General features: G+C 35.4%; 1 protein-coding gene across 7 annotated transcripts in view; it reads left to right on the forward strand.

Moving 5' to 3' along the window:
* The window catches only part of CCSER1 (coiled-coil serine rich protein 1), a 1349277-nt gene that overhangs the window by 1053060 nt on the left and 269250 nt on the right, over positions 1–26967 (forward strand). The window contains exon 13 of one of the 7 annotated variants that reach the window (XM_032400832.1): positions 14654–17961. The exons of the other annotated variants lie outside the window; for them this stretch is intronic. Coding sequence (XP_032256723.1) covers positions 14654–14731 — 78 coding nt within the window. The 3' untranslated portion in view covers positions 14732–17961. Of the gene's footprint in view, positions 1–14653; positions 17962–26967 lie in introns of those variants that run through there. 7 annotated transcript variants of the gene reach the window in all.

Below are 26967 nucleotides of genomic sequence, written 5' to 3' on the forward strand. Positions count from 1 at the left end.
TTCCTTATGTTCCACAAATAAGTGAAACCATATGATAATTGACTTTCTCTGCTTGACTTATTTCACTTAGCATAATCTCCTCCAGTCCCATCCATGTTGATGTAAAAGTTAGGTATTCATCTTTTCTGATGGCTGAGTAATATTCCATTGTATATATGGACCACATCTTCTTTATCCATTCATCTGTTGAAGGGCATCTCGGCTCTTTCCACAGTTTGGCTATTGCAGACATTGCTGCTATGAACATTGGGGTGCATATGGCCCTTCTTTTCACTACATCTGTGTCTTTGGGGTAAATACCCAGTAGTGCAATTGCTGGGTCATAGGGTAGCTCTATTTTTTAAATTTTTGAGAAACCTCCACACTGTTTTCCAAAGTGGCTGTACCAACTTGCATTCCCACCAACAGTGTAAGAGGGTTCCCCTTTCTCCACAACCTCTCCAACATTTGTTGTTTCTTTCCCTGTCCATTTTTGCCATTCTAACTGGTGTAAGGTGGTATCTCAGTGTGGTTTTGATTTGGATATCCCTGATGGCTAATGATGATGAACATTTTTTCATGTGTCTGTTAGCCATTTGTATGTCTTCTTCAGAGAAGTGTCTTTTCATATCTTCTGCCCACTTTTTGACTTGATTATTTGTTTTTTGGGTGTTGAGTTTGAGAAGTTCTTTATAGATTTTGGATACCAGCCCTTTATCTGTAGTGTCATTTGCAAATATCTTCTCCCATTCTGTGGGTTGCCTCTTTGTTTTGTTGACTGTTTCCTTTGCTGTGCAGAAGCTTTTTATCTTGATGAAGTCCCAAAAGTTCATTTTTACTTTTGTTTCACTAGCTTTTGGAGATGTATCTTAAAGAAGTTGCTGTGGGCGATGTCAAAGAGGTTACTGCCTATGTTCTCCTCTAGGATTTTGACGGATTCCTGTCTCACATTGAGGTCTTTCATCCACTTTGAGTTTATCTTTGTGAATGGTGTTAGAGAATGGCCGAGTTTCATTCTTCTGCATGTGGCTGTCCAATTTTCCCAGCACCATTTATTGAAGAGACTGCCTTTTTTCCATTGCATGTTTTTTCCTGCTTTGTCAAAGATTATTTGACCATAGAGTTGAGGGTCCACATCTGGGTTCTCTATTCTGTTCCATTGGTCTGTATGTCTGTTTTTGTGCCAGTACCATGCTATCTTGGTGATCACTGCTTTGTAATATAGCTTGAAATCGGGCAACGTGATGCCCCCAGCTTTTTCTTTTTCAACATCTCCTTGGCGATTCGGGGTCTTTTCTGATTCCATACAAATTTTAGGATTGTTTGTTCCAGCACTTTGAAAAATGTCATTGGAATTTTGATGGGGATGGTATTGAAGGTATAGATTGCTCTGGGTAGCATAGATATTTTAACAATGTTTATTCTTCCGATCCATGAGCATGGAATATTTTTCCATCTTTTTGTATCTTCTTCAATTTCTTTCATGAGTGTTTTGTAGTTCCTAGAGTATAGATCCTTACCTCTTTGGTTAGGTTTATTCCGAGGTATCTTATGGTTTTCGGTGCTATTGTAAATGGAATCGTTTCTTTAATTTCTCTTTCTACAGTTGCATTGTTAGTGTATAAGAAAGCAACTGATTTCTGTGCATTGATTTTGTATCCTGCCACATTACTGAATTGCTGGATGAGTTCTAGTAATCTGGGGGTGGAGTCTTTTGGGTTTTCCACATAAAGTATCATGTCGTCTGCGAAAAGAGAGAGTTTGACTTCTTCTTTGCCAGTTTGAATACCTTTTATTTCTTTCTGTTGTCTGATTGCTGTTGCTAGGACTTCTAGTACTATGTTGAACAACAGTGGTGAGAGTGGGCACCCTTGACGTGTTCCTGATCTTAAGGGAAAGGCTCTCAGCTTTTCCCCATGGAGGATGATATTCGCTGTGGGTTTTTCATAGATGGATTTTATGAGCTTGAGGAATGTTCCCTCTATCCCTATACTCTGGAGAGTTTTAATCAGGAAAGGATGTTGTATTTTGTCAAATGCTTTTTCTGCATCAATTGAGAGGACCATATGGTTCTTCTCCCTCCTCCTATTAATGTATTCTAACACATTGATTGATTTGCGAATGTTGAACCACCCTTGCATCCCGGGGATAAATCCCACTTGGTCGTGGTGGATGATCCTTTTAATGTATTGTTGGATCCTATTAGCTAGGATTTTGTTGAGGATTTTGGAATCCATATTCATCAGGGATATCAGTCTGAAATTCTCCTTTTTGATGGGGTCTTTGCCTGGTTTGGGAATTAAGGTAATGCTGGCCTCATAGAATGAGTTTGGAAGTTTTCCTTCTGTTTCTATTTTTTGAAACAGCTTCAGTAGGATAGGTATTATTTCTTCTTTGAATGTTTGGTAGAATTCCCCAGGGAATCCATCAGGCCCTGGACTCTTGTTTTTTGGGAGGTTTTTGATCACTGCTTCAATCTCGTTACGGTTATTGGCCTAGTCAGGTTGTCAATTTCTTCCTGTTTCAGTCTTGGCAGCTTATAGGTTTCCAGGAAGGCCTCCATTTCATCCAGATTGCTCAGTTTATTGGCATATAGTTGTTGATAATAATTTCTAATAATTGTTTCTATTTCCTTGGTGTTAGTCATGATCTCTCCCCTTTCATTCATAATTTTATTAATTTGGGTCCTTTCTCTCTTCTTTTGGATAAGTCTGGCCAGTGGTTTATCAATCTTATTAATTCTTTCAAAGAACCAACTTCTAGTTTCATTGATCTGATCTACTGTGTTTCTGGTTTCTAATTCATTGATTTCTGCTCTAATTTTAATTATTTCTCTTCTAATGCGTGGCTTAGGCATCATTTGTTGCTTTTTCTCTAGTTCTTTAAGGTGTAGAGTTAGTTGGTGAATTCGGGATTTTTCTATTTTTTTGAGTGAGGCTTGGATGGCTATGTATTTCCCCCTTAGGACCGCCTTTGCAATATCCCATAGGTTTTGGACCGATGTGTTTTTGTTCTCATTGATTTCCATGAATTGTTTAAGTTCTTCTTTGATTTCTTGGTTGACCCAAACATTCTTGAGCAGAGTGGTCTTTAGCTTCCAAGTGTTTGAATTTCTGCCAAATTTTTTCTTGTGATTGAGTTCCAGTTTTAGAGCATTGTGGTCTGAGAATATGCAGGGAATAATCTTAATCTTTTGGTATCGGTTGAGACCTGATTTGTGACCCATTATATGGTCTATTCTGGAGAAAGTTCCATGTGCGCTCGAGAAGAATGAGTATTCTGTTGTTTTAGGGTGGAATGTTCTGTAAAGATCTGTGAGGTCCATCTGGTCCAATGTATCATTCAAAGCTCTTGTTTCCTTGTTGATTTTCTGCTTAGATGATCTGTCCATTGCTGAGAGTGGAGTATTGAGGTCTCCTACAATTAACGTATTGTTATCAATATGACTCTTTATTTTGGTTAACAGCTGGCTTATGTATATGGCTGCTCCCATGTTGGGGGCATAGATATTTACAATTGTTAGATCTTCTTGTTGGATAGACCCTTTAAGAATGATATAGTGTCCTTCTGTGTGTCTTATTACAGACTTTAGTTTAAAATCTAATTTGTCTGGTATAAGAATTGCTACCCCAGCTTTCTTTTGAAGTCCGCTGGCATGGAAGATAGATCTCCATCCCTTCACTTTCAGTCTGGATGTATCTTTAGGTTCAAAATGAGTCTCTTGTAGACAGCATATGGATGGGTCCTGTCTTTTTATCCAATCTGCAACCCTGTGCCGTTTTATGGGAGCATTTAGGCCATTCACGTTGAGAGTGATTATTGAAAGATATGAATTAATTGTCATCATGTTGCCTGTGAAGACGTTCTTTTTATAGATTGTCCCTGTAAATTTCTGTTGTAGATCACTCTTGGGGTCTTTCTCCTTTTATAGAACCCCCCTTAATATTTCTTGCAGGGCCGGCTTAGTGGTCACATATTCTTTCAACTTCTGCTGGTCGTGGAAGCTCTGCATCTCTCCATCCATTCTAAATGAAAGCCTTGCCGGATAAAGTGTTCTTGGCTGCATGTTCTTCTCGTTTAGTACCCTGAATATGTCTTGCCAGGCCTTTCTGTCTTGCCAGGCCTTTCTGGCTTGCCAGGTCTCTGTGGATAGGTCTGACGTTATTCTGATGTTCCTCCCTCTGTACGTAAGGAGTCTCTTCCCCCTAACTGCCCTTAAGATGGTTTCCTTGGTTCTAAGATTTGCAAGTTTTACTATTACATGCCGGGGTGTTGGCCTGTTTTCCTTGATCTTAGGAGGGGACCTCTCTGCCTCTAGGACTCAAATGTTTGTTTCATTCCCCAGATTAGGGAAGTTCTCAGCTACGATTTGCTCAAATACATCTTCTAGCCCTCTCTCTCTCTCCACTCCCTCCGGGATTCCAATGATTCTGACATTGGAATGCCTCATGGTGTCACTTATTTCTCTGATTCTATTTTCATGGATTCTGAGTTGTTTTTCCCTGGCCTCCTCTTTTCCCTTTTTATCTATTATACTGTCTTCCAGATCGCTTATTCTCTCTTCTGTCTCAGTTACCCTTGCTGTTAGATTATCTAGATTGGATTGGATCTCATTGATAGCATTTTTAAGTTCTGCCAATTCACCTTTTATTTCTGCCCTTAGAGACTCTATGTTGCCATTAATTGATTTCTCCATTCTAGCCATTGTCTTCACAATTGCTAGCCTGAATTCCATCTCTGACATCTTGGTTATATCTGCATCCATTTGTAAATCTGCAGCATAAGTCATAATCTCTGAGTCTTTTCTGTTTTGGGGGCTCCTCCTCCTAGTCATTCTGTTGATGGGTGTTTGAGGGAATGTATAGAGTCCAAATTATTGACCAGAACCCAAGCAAGATGCACCTGTTTTCTTGGGACCTTAGGATTGCTGGCCTCTTGTTTTCCCAGCCTGTCTTCTGGGGGAGGGGCCTGCCGCACTGTTACTCAGGCAACCCTGTTTGGGCGGAGTTGCCCTGTGCCCCTGTGGTGGGGGATGGGCTCAGTGGGAATCAGTCTTTGGGGCTTTTGTTCTCTGGCGCCTTTCCCTGGCGGCTTTCCACGTCTCTTCCGTGAGTCAGAGCAGAAGAGACTGTTTCCAACCCTCTGCCTCAGAGCAGAGAGACCGCAGTCTGTTCTTCAGTGAGCTCTCCAAGCCACACTGTCTCCGTTTCTGTCTGTGCTGCTATAAACTGCAGCGTCCTGGGTTGTGCGCCCCTCCGCAGTGCCCCCAGTCCTGCCTCCCGGTCGGGCACGTCTCTGCCCTTTGTCCTTCTAAAACCGCCAGCCGCTCCCAGTTCACGTGCGCGAGACTCCACAACTCAGGGTTCCCACCCCAGGGGTTGCAGTTCACCGGCGGGACACGGCGCACCGGGTTTCCGTCTCAGAGGCTGCAGTTTGCGTGCGCGCGACCGTCGCTCCGGGTTTCTGTCCGGGGGGCTGAGGTTCCCGTGCGCACGACCCCGCCGGTCTGGTTTTCCACCCCGGGGGCTGCCCTAAAGTTCTTTCCCGACACTACCGGTTTGCGAGTCTGTGCCCCGTCCGCAGCGCGCGAGGCTGTCACTCACCGGCGGTGCAGGATCCCCACGGCCAGGCACCCTCCCGCTGCCGTTTATCCTCCGATATCTGCCTGCAGAGCTTCATACCTCAAAACCAACTGCCTGCGATATTCTGTTTGTAGAGATCCAGATCTTCTTACATCTCAGGCTGGTTTCGTGGGTGCTCAGAGTGGTCTGGTAGATATCCAGCTCAATTCCGGGGACCAGTTGAAATAGGGTCCCCTACTCCTCCGCCATCTTTCCCCCCTCCTATATTGCATTTTAGAATGTCTTCCTCAGGAGAGCACAAATTATTTTTTATTAACAAAGAACTGTAAGGAAAAAGTGCTGCTCTCTTTGTGCCTTTTTTTTTTTGAGAGTTTAAATGTTTCCTACAGTTTTATTACTTTAATACATAATGGAAAAAGTTACTTGCACAGTAAGTGAGTTGTGATTGTAGTTAACATTATGTAGTTTGTAATCTTTCTAGTTTCTAATATTTTAAGGCTAGAAAATTTTCTCAACAGTAAATGGCTTTGTCTTACTGTTTATCTAAAATCATTCTAAATTAGCTTATCCTTTAACAAATAGAACATTTTCTGAAAAGAATTACCCCACTGTTCTCTCATGCTTAAAGTTTTCCCTTTATTTTTTGTTTTAAAAAGCATAGTCCTCAATATTTTCTCTATGAAACACTCTCACATTGCAATTGAGAGACCTGTATTTTATAAAGCGTAGTAGACTTTTAAAGTTTTATATTACCATTGTTAGATTTGGAGAGTACTGGAAATAATTCTTAACTAGTTTAATCACACTGTTCATTGAAGTGGCTACTGAGAGTAAAAACTCATGAATAGGAGGGTTATTTCCCAATTCATAAAACATTTTACTAAAATATTACAAAAGGAATATAACACTTATGTGAATGCATACATGGCTAATCTGTGTATTTTTAATATTATTTTTCTACATTTATCATTCTGTTGCTTGGCTAAAAAGACTTAAAATTAGCTTTAAGTGTGTGAACTGATATTTCTGGATTTCAATCTTTCTAAACCATAAGGCAGAACTATCACTTGTAACTTATTGACATTTCCTTAAAGATCTCAGTAGAATTTTCAATAGCCATTGACTTCCAACTTTTCCCACATGAGAACGAACCTGACCTATCAAATACTAAAATCCAATATTGGTCTTTATCTTTGGAATTTTGATTAATTTATACCTCTTTCAGTAAAAATAAATTATAATTTAGCGAATATTTTATTGAATATGCAAGCAATTGAGTTGAAAGACTATGGAATAAACTGACTTATATAATCATTAACTATTATATATTGCTATACACAAAAACCCCATTAATCAACACAAGGATCTGAGGTACTGTGAATTAGGGAAATTTTCCAGATACATGAAGATTATCATATATGTATCAGAAAATTAATTTTTATAGTACATGCTTCTGTCAAACTTTCTACTATCTTTAAAAATGTTTAACGAACATAATTCAACATTCATTTGATCATGCAGATCATGAGGACACCACAACCTACTCACTGAATTAATTCAAATGCCCATTCCCTCTGGAAAGCCTTGATGCTGATGGTGATAGGCATCTTTTACATTGCCCTGCTTGCTACTTTTCCTTGAGTTCTTTGCCCCTAAACCTATTAAATTTGGTTGTAATTGTTATCTTAAATATTATTATTATTAGGTGAACTAGTTAAGTATTAGATAAACAGATCAAAGAGGCAAGTGAAAAGAATGAACAAAACTAAGTTGAAGGTTTTAGAATGTCTTGAAATCACTGAAAAAATTGGAATAAATGAGTAAATCCATCAAAAAAATCAACACTGAGATTGCTTTGCAAGGAAATTTAAGCTCTAAAATTACTGTAAATTAAGGTGGAATTTGTGGAAGATGTACTACTGTGTGTGCAAGAGAGAGGAAGCTGAGTGACATGCAGAAGATCATCTCATGCAAAGGAAAGACCTTGGTCCCACGTTAAAATGTGCTTAAATGCATGAACTTCCATGTGTTTTCGGTTAAAATAAAATGTTTTTTATGATTCTTGGATTTATAGACTTTCCCTGGTTGCTGGTCAACTGGTCCTGATTTTGCAAATGAGAAGGCATTGATTTAATGTTTTTATTATATGTCGTATCCTAAGGAAGGCTGTATACTTTGGCTGTGGAATAGGTTGTGATACAATATTGTCCTTGCTGCTTAGGCACCATTGTACTTTCAGGTCCACATTTTTCTCATGCTTCTGAATATTTTGCGTTCTGATTCCAGGTAACTGGAATACTACTGTACCTTCAACAGACAAAGTTGGATATAGTTCAAATTTGCCAGTTAAGACATAAACTTTGCAGAATGATCTCCTTCCTCCCTACATCCCACAATCTACTTATTTTTCCATTTTCTCTTTTAGATAAGCCAGTCTGAATGTTATTTGGGAAAGTGATAGGTAGATTTGAAGGACTAGGTGAATGTAAGCTTGTAGCAAACCTGAGGGTTAAGCAAAGATTTCTGAATTCTGCCACAATTGGGGTAGCACTAAAGGGTTTTGATGAGTATTTGTATATGTTTTATAATGATTAAGTTAATCTCTTATGTCTTTGCTTTTCATTATGTTTTTAGTCTTCTGTCCTTTTTCTGTAAAAAGCATATAGTTCATCATAATGAGTACATCTGTGTCAAACAAGAAAAAAATAAGTTTAAAGAGAGGGCTTATATCTCTCTCTACAAAAGCAATTTCCTAAATAGCCTGTCCTCAATATTAGCTTATTTTCCCTACTTCTATAGTGTGAAGAGTACTGACATGTAAAAGGTTTTAATTTCTGTTGATAATAAATGAGCACACTGCCAGAGAAGAAGACTAAAATAATTAGAGGGACGTATGTCAAGTCTTTCAGGCCCTCATATTCACACGCAGTGCATGCTGCTTCTTATTGTTGCAAATGTCAACTTTTTTCTTGGTAAGTGTCTTTTGGGAAATGGTTCACTCTATTTCAAAGGCATATAATAAAGGAAAGGGCTTAAGGCAATATTTAAGCAATGAAAGAAACATAGGACATTTATGACTAGCTGGGAGGAACTGATTGCCTTTGGCTGTGCCTTGGGTAATCCCTAGGAAACACAGTAAGTTTGTGATTACTATTAGAAGTTAAAATGAGTTAAAGCGTGCAGAGGAATTTGTGTTTTCCTTATGGGTGTATTTCATATTCTCGGTGTGCCTTGAAAGTTCATACTTACCTCCTGTGTTTCTTACTGAAGTACTAGCAGGAGATGTATTATTGAAAATTGTGTAAGAATGACTTTCAAGTGGGTCAATTTAAGAAAAGAAAAAAATAATAATTTAAAGCAAAGTTTATGTAAAAAAAATGTGTTTTCACATACCTCAAATGTCTCTCATAAAACTAGTCATGTTTTAAAATTAATGATACCAAAATTTGTATTGCAAACATTTGTTAAATATATATGGTAAATTTATTACCATGTGTGTAACTATGATAAAAAGGGAGGGATAGAAGTAGGTAAAAAAGAAGGGCATCAATTTAATTTTCTCAGTGCATTTTCACTGTGGTTATGTCCTTAAATGTTTAGATCCAGTAGCACTACTTGGAGGCTCTAAGGATGTGATTCATTATTACCATACAGGTTTTCACTTCTGAGTTTTTACCAGGTTGTTGAGAAAATAAAGTATTTCACTAATCCCTGTAATTTTTTCTTGTACTCATCAAAAAAATATTATTTCTGTTTTCCCTTTCTGGTAGTTAAAGATCTAACACCTGGGATGCCTGGGTGACTCAGTCGGTTAACTTCGGACTCTTGATTTTGGCTCAGGTCATGATCTCAGGGTTGTCAGGTCAAGCTCGGTGTCCGGCTCCGTGTTGGACATGCAGCCTGCTTAAGATCCTCCCTCTCCCCCTCCTGCTTGTGTGTGCGCTCTCTCTCTCTCTATATATATATATACACCTCCCTCTTAAAAAAAAAAATCTGACACTAAATCCTACTTACTTTATTGTCTCAATTTAGTGCACTACCTTCAAATTTAAAACATGGCAGAAGAATTATTCTTGAAATGAGGTCTGAAATGCTAATAGTAGATATTCAGTCTGGTTATCACTATTTTTAGTCATGTAAAGGTAACAAACCAGGTACAAAAAGTACAATCTACTTAAAGGCACTTTCATCTTGTAAGCTCTGTGCACTGCCTGGTTTGATTAATGAGCGAGTAACTTTATCACTTGAGTCATCCAAGGTGGTAGGTAGATCAGGGCATGCCTTGGGCAGCTCGATGATCCAAGGGGGATTTTAAAATAGATAATATTTTAATATGTTCAATTTGGGTGTTTTAATAAAAGTTTAAATATCAAGGCAAGAATCTGAGTAAGCACAAAACTGATAAGGTTGTTTCTTGTATAATTTAGGTCCCTAAAATACATATACCTGAATAGTTCCAAATTTCAAGGAATTGCCAAGTATTTTACAACCTACATATGAACTACTAACCCATCTCTGTTAATTAGTCATTGAGGACAGTCCTGAGTGGTATCTATAAACTTGAAACTTTACCCTTACAAGTTTAAATAGAAATTCCACCAAAAAGTATGAAAGAATGTAAGAATATTGATATTTATCAGAAATATCTTGTCATCATTTAAAATCATATTATTTCACCACTTAAAATGGTTATATCAACTAAATCCTACTATTTCCACACACATGTATATACTGTTATGGGACAAAAGCCAAATTTTCTTTTATTTGTAATTATTCTAGAAGTTGAGCATTCTTCTATAAATGCTAAATCTTAAATCTGTTTTCTTGAAAGCTTATTGTTTCTTAAACCATTTCTTTATCAATAAAACTTTAATTATGAGGACCTAAGATAAGGCAATTAAAATCCTAATTTTCCAAAAATTTCATACTTCCTTGGTTTCTAATTATGCAGTCTTTATGATTTTATAGTTCTTTAATCTCTAATCTGCAGTTCTGAGATCCAAAACAAACAAAAAAGCAAATAAAGTCCCCTGAAAACCCAAAGTTTTTCTATGACTTATTTGGTAACCAAATCTGACCTGATCTAAATTAACAAGAAGCTATTTATAATTTCTTTAAATCACAGTGGGGTTATCATATTTTTGTTGTAGAAATATTAATGTCTTTGATTACTCTAGTCGTAGATTTAGCTAGAGGTGTTACTTTGCAAATCTAAATAATTCTGAATTCTGAAAAACATTTGGCTCAAGGCTTTTGGGTAAAGGGTTATTTAAGAATTTTCTTAGATTCATATTTCCATTCTATGTCTGGCACTGTTTTGCTTTTTGGTGTGTGTGCCTGGGGCGAGTGAGTAAGTTCTAAATTCCTATTCAATTATAGTTGAAATATTATTTTAACATTTTTCTCAGGTAAGAATGGTGTTAGCTCTTTCTCCAACCAGATTGTATATTCCTCTTTTCTATCTCTGTGTTCTGGACTACACCTACAATCTGTTTTTTTACTAAATGCTTCCAGAGGAGTAGGAAGATATTAAGGAAGTTTGTCATTTTCTTTGTGTGTGTGTCTTTTTTCATGGGTTTCTAGTTTGCGTATTTTTTCCCATTTCAGAATCTTGTGCTTATTTCAAGTCTTATTTACAACTAAGATGGTTTATAATAAGAACCACCGTACCCACATAATCCAGAGAATAGCCTCTAATGGAAATGGGAAAAAAAGATATCCTATGGAGATATCATGTGCTTCAGTGAATTTTGTTGCTTCTAATACAGCAGTACATATGAAATAAGCACATGGTGTGCTATAAATATTAGTTAAATAAGTATAATGATACCCATGAACTTTCCTGTCTGTGTAGGGAAAAAAAAGTATTTCTCTGCTGGATTTAATAAGCTCCTGTAATTAAATTGAATGCTGGCTTATTCTTTACCAAGCCTTGGATGAATAAGTTCAATACTTTGATTTAGACATATTATTATATTTAATTATTATTAATTGTTGCTTCAATTGAGGGTCTCAAATTATGGATGGAATTTTAAATCAACTTTTTAGAGAGAAAATAAGTTAGAAGGAAAATTATGTGGATGAACTAGAGAATCTAGTCTTAAGTCATCATGTTTACCTAAATATTTTCTCTTACTGGTTCCACACTATTTATGCTAAGCAGTTTTCCTAAGCCTAACAATTTTTTTTTAACAATGCTTAGTCTTCTTATGGTGATAGCTGATAATTCACTATCCCAACCCAAGTATTACTTGAAAAAAAATAGTAATATTTGTTATCCATTATTCTTAGTTATATATATATATATATATAGCACTATTATTAATAGTGTATGATTGACCCCTAAATTAGAACAACCACTGCTGAATACTTCCTATATTCTTCCAGTTGACAAAGCTCTGTACAAACAAAGATTGTAATTCAAATTGATTATTTTTTATTTCTGGCACTGACCTCTGTCACAAAATTACATTATAATATACTCAAGGAGAAGATTTTAAATATTAGATAAACAGATCTCTGTGAAAATCAGTGGTTTCAATATATATGTATATATTGAAATCAATATATTTTATATGTATATATATATATATTAGTTTATAAAATCAGGGTCCAATAAAATGAGAACTTTGGAAATGCACTACTTCGGATTTAGCATTTTGTTAAAAATAATAACTTTGTCCATATTTGGTCTTTTTGCTGACATTTGATGGCATTTTTAGTTGTAAAAGATTCTATTGTGGTACATCCACTTTGTTGTTTTTTGTTTGTTTGTTTTTGAGGTACATCTACTTTGGAAGGCAGTTTGGCACTTTCTTATGAAATTAAACATATGTTTACTCTACAATCTGGTAATCACCCTCCTTGATGTTAACCCAACTGAGATGCAAACTTATATTCATACATAAACCTGCACACAGGGGGCGCCTGGGTGGCTCAGTCGGTTAAGTGTCTGCCTTCCACTCAGGTCATGATCCCAGGGTCCTGGAATTGAGCCCCGCATCCAGCTCCCTGCTCAGCAGGGAGTCTCCTTCTCCCTCTCCCGCTCCCCCTGCTTGTGTTTGCTCTCTCTCTGTCAAATAAGTAAATAAATAAAAATCTTAAAAGAAAAAAAGAAACCTGCACACGGATATTTATAGTAGCTTTATTCATAATTTCTAAAACTGGAAAGTAGCAAAGGTGTTCTTTAGTAAGTGAATGGATAAACTGTGGTACATCCAGACAATGGAATATTATTCAGTGCTAAAAAGAAATGGGCTATCAAGACTTGAAAAGACATAAAGAAAGCCTAAATGCCTATTACTAAGTGAAAGAAGCCAATCTGGAAAGGCTGCATACTGTATGATTCTAACTATATGACATTCTGGGAAAGGCAAAATTATGACAGTATAAAGAGCAGTGATTGTTAAGGGTGAGGGTGGGGAGTGGAAATAGTCAGAGGATTTTTAGGACAGTGAAACTACTCAGTTTGGTACTATAATTGTAGATACATGTCATACATTTGTCCAAATCCATTGAATACACAACAAATGGAGTGAATCCTTAGGTAAACTATGGACTCTGGGGGTTAATAATATGTCAGTGTAGGTTGATCAGTTGTAACAAATGTACCACTCTGGTGGGGGTATTGATAATGAGGAGGCTATGCGTGTGTAGGAGCAACGGGTATAAGGAATAACTGACAAGATAAGTTTCCTTGTTAGTATACTTTTATAGGAACCAAGGCCATAATACTAGCATTTGCTATTCTACTTAGAAGGTAAATTCATTAAATGCCAGCCACAGCGATTATTTTATGGATCTGTCATTTTAATTATTTAAGTATCCTTTAAAAAGTGAAGAATTCTTTAAGCTGATTCTCAATTTTTTTTTAAATTTTTAAAAGAATTTATTTATTTATAGAGAGAGAGCATGAGCAGAGGGAGGGACAGGGGTAGAGGGAGAGAATCTCCAGCAGATCCACAATGAACAAGGAGCTTGAGGTGTGGAGGGGCTCCATCCCACAACCCTGAGATCATGACCTGAGCTGAAATTGAGTCAGACGGTTAACCTACTGAGCCACCCAGGTGCCCCTTCTTTAAACTGATTCTAAACTGAATCTAAAGTTACTTAATCATTCTAAAAAGAGTTTTGTCATTAGCAAAAATGGGAATAATAAACAAAAGTAAAAAATTATAACTATGTCCGGGATTTTGTGGAAACAAAATGAGGTAATGCTTTTCATGTGCTAAGTGTATGAGCTTCACAGAGTAAATGTTCAATAAATATTAATCTTTTTCAAATATTCTTGTCTTTTTTAAGTTATTAAAATAATAATGAACTATTGATTTTCACAGACATGTTTGCCTAATATTTAAAAACTTCTCCTTGAGTGTATTATAATGTAATTTTGTGACAGAGATCAGTGCCAGAAATAAAAATAACTAATTTGAATTACAATCTGTACAGAGCTTTGTCAACTGGAAGAATACAGCAAGTATTCAGCATGTGGTTGTTCTAACTTAGGGGTCTATCGTACACCATTAATATCTTTATTTAATAACTTTCTCTTTTCATTTGATGATGCTGTTTTTCAATGATTAACTTTTATTGATGCACAGATGAGGGCCATTTTATTGAGGTCATTAGTTTTATTTTGTACAGTGTTTGAGGTAGAAATAGAAAAGAACAACTACGAGTATACTGCTTAGTTTAAGACTTGGAGAAAATTTTTGCATCAGCTAAGGAATTGGCGCAAGGGAACCTACTTTTTAAGGAGGCCACTTCATAAATATCATGTGTGTTCTACTTTTCACAAAACTCTCTTTCTGTCAAAATTAAATGTTCCCATTTTTTGCTGTAGTTTTTATTTTACTTTCTTATTTTTTGGTGCATTATATATTTTTTTCTTAATTTCCTCCATATATTATCTTAATATATATACCTACCAAATACAGCAACTCAAAAGCCTTTTTTAATAAGTCTTTTAAATCCTCTTTATTTATTTTGTATTTCTTTTCATAGTCTTTATTCATTTCTCCGCCATTTTCTATTGTTACCAATGATTAGTTGCTCCACAAAAAAAAAAAAAAAAAAATGTGTTTTATTTACAGGGCACAGCTTATGGAAGTGCTCCTGTACCTTCTCGCAGGCAATTATGTGAGTCTCTTCAATTCAGCTCTGTGTTGTAAACATGACTATGTGTTCCTGTGCTGTAGCATGGCATGCTGAGACCAAATGTGCTCAGGTCAATATGCAATCCCCAATGTTGTATATTACCTAGAATGTGTTTGTAGCAAACGGTTCCCTTTGCCTCTTCCTTATCTGTTTGTCATTATCCAGCCCATTCAGGAAAACTGCATTGCAATGTGGCCAAGTGCGTGGAAGCTTCAGTAATGATTCAAAGTCTGCGGCAAATATGGAAGTGGCTCTTACGTTTATTTTCATTTAGCACCAATGATAGTACTTTCTCTGTCAAATGAATCAGTACGCTTTCTTAAATCCTAACTCCTTTTACATACTTGTTCAAAGAGCTCTTATATCCTACACAGCTGTGTTTTTGCCACACAGCTAATGAGACCTCTTTCCTTGAAAAGGAAATCCATTGAAAGAAATCCTTTCTTGAGTGAATTTAAAGAAAACTTGACTTTCTAACCACCTTAGTTTATTTCTAAGTCATCGTATTTAGAACATTTGAAAACAGTCTATAAATTTTTAGATAGAAATCCCAGATTTTACACCCTTGCTCCCCTGTATTATAAATATATGCACCTCAGCAGAGAGTCAGATATTTGCACTTCGGCTCAGTAGATTTCTGTGACAGCTTGTCTGCTTTAACATGAACTTTTTTCAATGAGAGATGTATGTGTAAATTTAATATGTAGAATCTCCAAAGTGCCATCAGACTTTGAGAAAGAGCTATTTTCATTGCCCATTTCCATCCATGTCTTTTCTCTTTTTCCACATGTCAGAAAATCCTGGTTGTTTACCACCATTATAGACTGCTACAGCAATATACCACATGCTTCTAATTGTTGTACCAAGCAATAAATACCAAATAGATTCATCTTAACACGATGTTAAAGGTCATTCAAAGCTACAGTCCTGTTTTCATAGTACTTTTCTTCCCTATTGGCAGAAAAAACATAAAATTTGATCCCATTCACTGAGAAGGAACTGTGAATCAACTAAAAAATTGCAGCAGTTTGCATCATTCTAAAGCTGCTCAAACAACAGACAAAAATATGCACTTTACTATTTCATTTTTCATGAAACACTTTTGAAGGTCTGAATTATTATGAATAAAGTTTTGGCAAAAAGAATTGCTTTAATGAATAGAAGATTAGATTTAGATATATTAAATATTCTGCTAGAGTTAAATAATCACCAGCAGGTCTCAAATTATTGCTGTTATTTCTTCTTACCTACTTCTCTGTCATCTAACTTTCTAAAGTATACTGAAGGTATGGTTTCTTTTATGACAATATTGGTATGGTATTAATGATAAAACTGAAAAGTATAGCAAGAACTTCAAATAAGATAAAATATTTTTTATTTGCCTCTTTATAAAGTCATTTGTTATGCATATAAGTTATATTGCATTGAAGATAGAAGAATATCTATTGTTAGAGAGATAGAGAAGATATTGTTACTAGAAACTTTTAGAAATGAGTCCATTATAAGTGCTCTGAAATTATGAGTGGAAGTATAACCTTAAATTTGGATTAATCTTATTTCTCACTTTCACAGAGTCAATGTGCATAATATAAAGACAATATTAAATATTTGAGATTTCAGATCATTCTGGAGAATAAAATGATGGATGGTTTCTCTAAGAGTGAAAATCTAAAATTGAAATGTATTCTGTGCCTCAGTATATAAGACCATAATATGGATATTACCCTCCTAAACATGTGGACTTGGAAATAGTAAGCCTATGAATTTAGAATGCTAATTATCACATTTCCTTTTGGTCAAGTTCGAGTCTTAGGATCTCTGAACTACATATTAGTCAAGACTCCTTAAGTATTTGTTTAATTGTGCTTATTAAGGATATTGAAAGAGTGAATGTTTATTCTATACATGAACATGAGAATACTGATATTAAACATCTCTATTCCTGCCCCTTCCCTAAAATCAATACCTATCTAGATATGTTACAGTTGGTTCCTGATTCTAGTATTTTCCATTTGTGACTACGTCAGAAGTGGCAACTAACACTTTCTTGAGATTACAATTAACCAAGGTGTCATTCTTTTTTTTTTTTTTTTTTTTGTATTCAGTATTAAGGACTTCCTTGTTCTATGGCTGTCACTTTATTTCAAAAAATATATCCAGTTTCACAATTTCCTTTGCTGATAACCCGAAACAGAATCTAGCAACAAAGAGGGATTGCTTAGATGATGAGGTAATTAGAAAGGCTATGAATCTACAATGAGAGAATTTACATCTCCATCTCCGGAAGCACTATGTGGCTTTTAATTATTGGGCCCACTCAAATATGCGTGTATTTGCTACTAATAATTGATCAAAGTTAAATTGATGGTAATTGGTTAATATTTTTCGCTTTCAGAGAAATGCTTGCAAAATGATTAACTTGGGGAAGGAGGAGTCTTGAAAAGTTATTTGAATGTTAGTAGTACAGTTTTTATTTAAATGCTAAAAGGATACATCATCTATTCACATGATGTTGACTTTTTAATTTCAAGCTGGTTTCTGGTTTAAAATTTATAATCACCTTTAGTGAATGAAGTGCTATCTTATGCCAGTAAGACCAACTCTATCTTTGTGTGAATTGAGATTTATAATATTTGAATAAAATTTTGCAAAGATTTGACCCATAAAGTATTATCTCAACATTTCAAAATATAAGAACTGATTCACATAGACTATTATTTTCTATTTTGTGGCTATAGTAACTACTATAAGTGTTCTAAATTACAGAACCATACATCTCTGACAGGCATGTGTCTTGTTATCTTTTTCGAAAGAATATCCTAAAATTTCATAAACCGATTCTAAAATTTAATAAACTGTAAATATATTTTCTGTAGAAAAATTGTGAGCATCATATTTCAAAATGTGTGCAACAGTTCAAAAATTATTTGGTTAAAATAATTAAATGTAGATGTTTTCCTTTCATTTTACAGTATGGCTTTATTATTTTCCTATTTATAAAAGAAAGGAGCATCAAATATTTATATGTAGTCTAATCAGAGGTACTTACCTGATTTAGTTAAGTCATTCTCCAGCTAGTTGAATGTCAGCCGAATTGAAATGACTACACATGATAATAATATTACCTTCCTATTCAGAATCAGATAGCAATTGCCTTTGTAACAGAAACAGAACTAAATTATATGTTTAAAAGGGAGGGCATAAACATATGCATGTGCAAAATGTGCATACACATTTTTTTTTCTTTAAAGATTTTATTTATTTATTTGAGAGAGAGAGAATGAGAGAGAACACATGAGAGGGGGGAGGGTCAGAGGGAGAAGCAGACTCCCTGCCGAGCAGGGAGCCCGATGTGGGACTCGATCCAGGGACTCCAGGATCATGACCTGAGCCGAAGGCAGTTGCTTAACCAACTGAGCCACCCAGGCGCCCATGCATACACATTTTTATTGTTTGATAAATCGTTGAAGAATTATCCTAAAAATAAAGGGAAATTAGTTAGCTACATGTAATTAAAAGATTAAACATTTCCATAGGATTATGCATGTTGTACTTCAATCTATCCTTGAAAATATAACAATATTCTATGAAACAGCAATTGTTGTTATTCAGTTTATTAAAAAAAAAAAAGTATACTGTCAATTTCCCAAAGTATGTTTCCCTCTCCTTTGCCTTAACTTACTGCCCCTAATTTTCATCAACTTTCTTTTTCTCCCTGCCTTTTAGAGCTAAATAGCGATTTTTAAGTTCCAAATTGATTTCATCAGCAAGTGATGAAAAACAACAAATTAAGAAGAAAGGCAGGATAGCAAATTATTTACAATAACATTAACCTCAAAGTCAGAAGGAATGTTTTTAAGATGTTAGGCTGTCTTTGTAAACAGATTTTTCAAACTAGTTTTTCCACTGTGCCTTCTGATTCATTCCCTTTCCTTTTGGTTTACCAGTTTATTTGTTGTCATTTCCCTTTCTTTTCTCTCTCTATCATCCCACACAATATCCTTGCATTATTTATCATCCTATTTTAGATGTAACTTTGATTTTACTTCTTTTCTTCATTCTTCGATCTACTTAGAAATGATAAAGGAACAGATTTCAACAACATTGAGAAATAACAAAACTTTCCTATCACTACTGTTGAAATACACCTTCAGAAGTCTCATCTGGTAGGGTTGCTTCAAATGTTACATGAGTAAAATGGCTTTGTATTCTTAGACAAGTGCATTGTGTCTTTCAGTTCACAGTTTTTTTTTTTTTTAAAGATTTTATTTATTTGACAGAGAGAAACACAGCGAAAGAGGGAACACAAGCAGGGGGAGTGGGAGAGGGAGAAGCAGGCTTCCCGCTGAGCAGAGAGCCTGATGCGGGGCTCGATCCCAGGACTCCGGGATCATGACCTGAGCTGAAGGCAGACGCTTAACGACTGAGCCACCCAGGCGCCCCTCAGTTCACAGTTAAATGTGCATGTATACCCGGGAATGAGAAAGTTCAGAAGAGAGGTTTCAATCACAAAGGAAACACTTTAAATGGTGTGAAGAAACATTAATATACAACTAATAGAAGACAAGCTAATACAATTGGTTATTAGAAAGTAGAAAAGTTACAAAAGAAAAATGTAATCTATGTTATCTTATGGAAGGAAAATTCTCAGTATTGTCATTCTTTTGAAACCAAAGTAGTGGTTTCACATGAGCTTACAATTTTGAGCTACTAAAAAGTGAAAGCTAATATATATGGCATTTCCTTTGATATATAGACAATAGTGATTGTTGTTTTAGGCTATTGAATTTATTTAGATAATGAATATATGCTAAAACTATACATAGATGTTCTGGTTTTAGCCTGGGATGTCAAAAGCTAGAAAAACCATGCTTCCCACCTTTATGAAAACAACAAAAAAACCTGAAAAAAATGTAAATCCACAACTTCTCTTGCAATATCAGAGAGCTAAAGTAACAGAGCAACCAACTACCTGAGACAGAAGTGAAATAACAGTTTTCAAGGAGAGACTAGATACAGCAGACACAGTCATAACAGTAAGAATTCTGTTAAATTCTGATTAGCGAATCGGTAGGGGTTGAATGTGGGCTAGCAAAAGGATAAAATATAATGAGAATGTGCACCCACTTATAGGCTCTTCTCTACAGATTTCATTGGGTGCTCCCAAAAAAATATTGGCAAGATTCCTGAGAAAGCGTCCCTTGAACTAAAGGTTTAAAAGAAGGGAACAGCAGCTGCTATAGGAAAGGCACAAAACTCTACCCAGATTATTTTTCCTATTATCCATACAGAACAAACACCTGAAATACAGGGAGAAAAGCAAAACTCATTGGTAAAAACCTGTTGCAGTCGGGGGAAGGGAAAAGAAAAACATCTTTTATTTCTAGGACGGGGCAGGAATGAATGATAAGCCCAGGATTAGAGCCAGGTGGGAAGGCTGAAGCACTGAGAAGGCCACATCTGTGAGACCCAAGGACACAGTGCCTACCTAAGATTTAGGCTTAATAACAGGAGCAAAAATGCCGTTCTCTCTGTTCCACAGACTAACAAGCATTGGGTTTAAGTAATAGTGGAATATGGATAGGAATATTACAAGAGTGTGGGGAAAAACCCTCTCTGAGGCACAGCACAAAGGAGAGGCTAATGCTGAAAATGGAGCAAACACTTAGGAAAACCCTCTGGCGAACTGTCCATGTCCTAAATGGATGGTGTAGTTGGAGAAAATTGAAGCCTGTGGGTAACCCTAGCAACAAAAACAAACCCAGTTCAACTCTCCCTAGAGTGACCTAGACTCCCATACCAAAGCCCTGGCAGAAGGAATGGCATGCCTGTTTCCAGGAATTCAGTTTATTTACTTAAATCTCTAATACCTTACACAAGATGTCTGGCTTCCCACAAAAATTCTGAGGCACAAAGAAAAGCAAGAATGAAACATATTGCCAAGAGATAGAATCAGATTCAGATATTACTGAAGACATTGAAAGTATCAGAAAGAAGAGTTAACCATAATTAATATGTTAAATACTCCAATGGAAAAGTTTGATGACATGCAAGAATAGATGTGCAATTCAGGCAGAGATGGGATTGTAAGAATGAATCAAATACAAATGCTAGTTATTAAAAACTCAATACCAAAGATAAAGAATGCCTGTGATGGTCTGATCTGAAGACTCAGCATGGCCAAGGAAAGAGTCAATGAATTTGAAGATAGGTCAATATAAATTACCCAATCTAAAACACAAAAAGGAGAGAAAAAAAACAAGGAGGGGGAAAAAAAAGAACATCCAAGGGGTGCCTGGGTGGCTCAGTCATTATGCGCCTGCCTTCAGCTCAGGTCATGATCCCAGGGTCCTGGGATCGAGTCCCACATCGGGCTCCCTGCTCGGCGGGAAGCCTGCTTCTCCCTCTCCCACTCCCCCTGCTTGTGTTCCCTCTCTCACTGTCTCTCTCTCTGTCAAATAAATAAAATCTTTAAAAAAAAAAAAAACAACAACATCCAAGAGCTATGGCACAATATCAAATAGTCTAACTTAGGTGTAATTGGAATCTCAATGGGGAAAAAGAATAGTGCAGAGGAAAACTGAGAAATAATGGCCAGAAATTTTCTAAAATTAATGGCATATGTTGAGTTACAGATACAAAGAAGTTTAAACACTGAACAGATAAAAAGAGAAATAACAACAAAAAACACACCCAGGCGTAACATATTCAAACTACTGAAAATCAAAGACAAAATCTGAAGGTAGCCAGAGAAGAGGAAATATACACATTATATACAGAAGAACAATGATGAGAATTACAATAGAGTTCTCATCAAGAACCCTGCAAGTTAGAAGATGATGAAGTGATATCCTTAAAGTTTCAAGACAGAAAAACAAACTGGCAGCACATAATTTTATAGTTAGTGAATATATCTTCCAAAAATAAAGGTGACATAAAGACTTTTTCAGAAAAAATACTGAGAAAATTTACTGCCAGCAGACCTCCATTACAAGAAATGTTAAAGGAAGAAATGATGAACCCTGGAAATGGAATAGATGAAACTAAAAATAAACTTGGCCTTAAAAAATCATATATAGAAAGATTCTGTTCTATATTCATATATGATTTGTGACATGTTATGATTTAATTTGTTAATCTTAAATGAGGTTAAGTTATATTTACTACTAAGGTATTACCAAAATGAGCAGTAGCTTAGTCTGTTCTGGCTGCTATAAAAAGAATACCATATAGATTGGGTGGTTTAAACAACAAACATTTATTTCTCACAGTTCTGGAGGCTGGAAATTCCAAGATTAGAGTCAGTGGATGCTGTCTGGTGAGAACCTACTTCCTGATTCATACATGGCTGGTTTCTCATTCTATGTTCAGATGTTAGGAGGGGTGAAGGATCTTTCTAGAGTCTCTTTTACAAGGGAACTAATCCCATTTTTGAGGGCTCCACCCTCATGACCTGATCACCTCCCAAAGGCCACACCTCCAAATACCATTTCATTAAGGATTAGTTTCTGAATATGAATTTTGAGGGAATACAGGCGTTTAGTCAATAGTGTCCATATTCACAATATTTTTGTAGTTTATACCTCCTACTTTTGTTATAGTTATTTTACAGATATGTCTTTTGGGGTGTGTGTGTGTGTGTGTGTGTGTGTGTGTGTGTGTATACCAAATATATATACATATATATATATGCACTTATATGTCATACAGTTTTATAAAGGGTATAAAAAGTTAATGATGAAGCAGAAACTGTGTACCCAGTATGGTACAGAGGAAAGGCAGGAACCCAAACTATTAAAATATGAATGATCAATTAATTCATTTGCTATTCCATATTTCTATACTCAGTGACGATAATTTATATTGTCATATTGTTGCAATCTTCTCTTACCAAAATGAGTACATTCTTGTTGTAATTAAAAATTATTAAAATGTTTGAACTGTTTTAACTAAATACTAATTTTACCTTGTGATATGCTTTAACTCAAATTTTTCATTAATCAAGGGACTTTTGCCTATTCTGAAATTATTCTAAAACAGAATGACATTTAAAGATTGGAAATTGAAGTACTAAATTTAATAGACAAGAAATATTGTAGGATAATACTAGAATATAGAATAAAAGGAATATGATTTTGCTTTCATATTTTCCTTTTAAATAATTAGTGAGCTAATTAAGTGAATTAAGTTACTGTCTTTAAGAATTAGGAATAATCAGCTCTTAGAAATTTGGAAGTTTCTGATCATTAAACTGGCATCTCATTATCAAAGTAGCTGATTTTTTTTTAGTAGCTGATTTTTTTATACTTGTTATTTTATAATTCTTTTACCTTCTCTATATTAATAAGTATTTGTAAGTACTCACAAGGTGCTAAATTTTGCCTTTATTAAAATTTACAGCTAAGTGATAAGATCACTAATGACATATAAGGTTTAGAATAAAGCTTAGATTAAGGCAATATATTAAAGAAATATATTAGTAAATATATTTAGGTTTAATAGTTGGGGCCCAGTGATATCGTCGATTTTGAGAGTGAATTTAATCTGTTATAATTTTTCTTGAAGGTACAAACTGGTTAAACGTTTCCAAATAGATAATATAAGAAATTGGCATAGGCTAACAATATGAAATTATAAATGGTCCTAGAGATTATCTATTCCAATTCATACAACAAAAATAAATTCTTTTTTTTTTTTTAAGATTTATTTATTATTTGAGAGTGAGAGTGAGCAACCACACAAGAGCAGGAGGAGGAGGAGGGGCTAAGGTGGAGGGAGAGAAAGAGGGAAAGAATCCAAAGCAGACTCCCCGCTGCAGAGCCCAACACAGGGCTCAGTCTCATGACTCAGGAGATTAGGACCTGAGCCAAAAGCAAGAGTCAGATGCTCAACTGACTGAGCCACCCAGGTGTTCCAACAAATAAATTCTTGAGAGACTAAGTGAGTTACCCAAAGTTCAAGGATTAGTGGCAAAGCCAGGGTTCTAACCCATTTTTCCTGTTTCTTCTTCCAAGGTTCTTTTCTTTAATGTTTTTATCAAGATATTATGTCTTTTTCTCCCTAGATTCTGTCCTAAATTCTGTGGAAAGTTTTCTTCTTTCTGTAAAAGTAGGAGATGATGCCCAACTCTTGAAGGTTGACTAGAATATGAACAAGAACAGGTTCAGGAGGATGGAGCGGTATGTGGAGAGGCATGGCAGTGGGCTAGAGCACTTCTGTGAGCAGCTGTACATAGCTCATAACACCGACGGATTGGGTATTTGTGCAGTTGAAGAGTTTCCTTGCAGTGTTGGGGAGTGTCAATTTCTCTGTCAAACTAAACTCACATCAACAAACGTTATTTTTTTTTCTTTTTCTTTTTTAAAAATATGTTTTATATTTTTGGCAAAAGACACTGATTTTTTTATTAAAATTTAGGTTTTTTTTCTTTATTTGTACAAGGTTCTGTTTAAATAAGCAGTGTTGGATTACTCAGATAACCTGTAAACTATTTTAAGCGCATTTGTCAATTTGTTTATGAAAGTAGGCAATTATTACTTACTTAGTAACCAATTTTTATGTCAAAGAATTAGAGATGATTGGATATGAATATAGATAAAAAAGATGGCTTTTGTTTGTTTTTGCTTCCTGAAGAACAAATAGACCAAGGAATTCAACTACTTTAACATAGGTCAAGAAATATCCATTTTAAAATCTTCCTTTGGATTACTTGGACCGTTGGCGGGGGGGCGGGGGGAGAACAAATGTCTCATTATTGTTGAGGTAATCACAGTGTTACGTATAAATATCAGTAAGTATCACAATTTTTCATAATTTAAAATACCAGTTAAAATGAATTCTTTTGTTGTCACACATATAATCTCTAGGTGAACAGTATTCTTCAGTTTACTAAGAATCCTATGTACAAACACTGCATTTGTACTCAAATGGCTACATGTTGGCCTAAAACAGGTAATGTGTTAAATATACCCCTTCACCTGTTCACTTAGAGACATGTGGCTCATTTACTGTTCATAGCATGTTCATGTTGATCTGGTGTATTTCCCACTCCTTAAAAAAGAAAATATGCATCCTATATAAACACATAATGAAACATCCTCCAAGAGACATAAACATTTGAAATTATGATTGATCTCTGAGAACTAAAATCAATACATAATAGATCTTGGGTCAACATATGCAAATTACCTTAAATTGGAAAAATCTGACATAACCCTTAATATATGGCTATATTAAGCCTTAACATAAAATCTGAGGAAAACTGACCTTATCAACCATAAGTAGAGGTTTTGGTTGTGAAAATAGACCAAAAAAGAAAACAAAAAAAGTCAAGCATTTAAGTACTCCTTCATGAATAATCCAGGAAACACTTGAATTGTTGATCCCTGTGGTATGTATAATTCATTGTGGAAATGGGCATATTAGTTAACTTAGCTCGATACTTAAGCATTTTCTTGTCTGCCTTATTCCATGGTCTACATTCATCCTTCTCATTATGGTTCGTGATCTGCATTCCCCTGTGACATTTACAGAGAGAACATATGATTAGGGTTTGGGAACCTTAAGCATCAGATTCCTTTAGCAGTAACAATTCAAATTGGAAATCAATAAATCAACATTGAATTTTATACAGTTTTCATATGAAACTTGTTCAGAAGAGTCTGTCCATAAAAAAATCAATTCATTCTTGGTTTGTTTTTATTTTTTTTATTTTTTTATTTTTTTGAAGATTTTATTTATTTATTTGACAGAGAGAGAGATAGCGAGAGCAGGAACACAAGCAGGGGGAGTGGGAGAGGGAGAAGCAGGCTTCCTGCCGAGCAGGGAGCCCGATGCGGGACTTGATCCCCGCACCCTGGGATCATGACCTGAGCCGAAGGCAGACGCTTAACGACTGAGCCACCCAGGCGCCCTCTTGGTCTGTTTTTAAATCTGAAAGACTAAAAGTATAATTTCAGGAGACTAAAACTGCATTAAGGAAAGGTTTCCTGGGAGACCCCATAAGAAAATTCTCTAGTGGCCCCTCTTACTCCCATCCCCTCCTCGAAACCCTTGGCATTCATTTAGAACAATGTTGTAAATGTCTATAAATGGAACTTTTATTTTCTCAGTGTCCTTTTTTGTGGGCTTTATAGCATTTAGGAAATTGATAGAAATAGTAGATACATAGAACCCACTTGATTATTAGAAACTTTTATTGTTATCAATCTCTAGTCAACAGATTGAAGTAAATCCTTATGTTAAATGAAGAGTTTTTGCCTAGAGTATCATTTTTATCTAGCAAATGTTAATTGGTATCTGAAATAATAAGGTATTGTTTTATTTTTTAATCACTACTTTTGTTTTAACTTACATGGGAAAGGAAAAGAATCATTCCTTATAAATAAATATGCAATGGACATTGAGATTCTTTTATAAAAACTTGCTGATCAGAATACATTAAATTCATGTTTTGAAGTAGTTGAGTTTTGTAGACTCTGTCTCTTTAAAATTTGTTTTCTGCAAAATATTATTTAAGTTAAAAAATGTGTTATATAGTCAGCTTTTTTTGCCAAACTTTTATTTACGATTAACAAGGATGTTTTCTTTGCTCTCATGTAGAGAAATAGCTTAAAAAGGGCAAAATATTAAAAATAATAACAAAAGATAATGTGAGGTCAGGCTGTCAAGATTAGAAGTTTTTAAAAATTATATGATTTTTTTCAATCTCTAAGAATTTAAAGAATTAGACTTAAGTTATGAGCTATGAAAGCTTTCCTCTGGCCCTTCAGGAGGTAAGTTGAGAGTCCCTTCCCTTGTCTTTTCATTCCCCCATTCTACACTTTATGTTGAGGTCAGTGTGGGTAGTTGCGATGGAAGGCTCATGAATACAAACGTTCTGGGAGGAAGATGAAAATTTTCTATCTGACTTCCTGACATAACAAGAGATTTAAAAGTGCCGTGTAATTTCTTTATAACTAATATTCACTGCATTTAATTAAATTTTTGCATCATGCTGTTTCTAAATCATGAGCAATACTGGAAATATACATGAAAATTGCCTTTTAATGGATTGTAGTTTATGTAAACTTATACAAATTATATTTATACTCCTTGCTAAGGCATGTATATTTTAGAAATATTCCTTTGGGAAATCCTAGTAGAGGCCACTCCTGAGTGGTTGTCAAAAGGGAGACCAATGTGTTTGAGTGCTACTGGATATCAGACATTAGGATAAGTGGTTTATTGATGCTATGTCATTTAATTTTCT

The sequence above is a fragment of the Phoca vitulina genome, unplaced genomic scaffold (genome assembly GCF_004348235.1).
Source record: "Phoca vitulina isolate PV1807 unplaced genomic scaffold, GSC_HSeal_1.0 scaffold3, whole genome shotgun sequence".
Classification (NCBI taxonomy): Eukaryota; Metazoa; Chordata; class Mammalia; order Carnivora; family Phocidae; genus Phoca; species Phoca vitulina.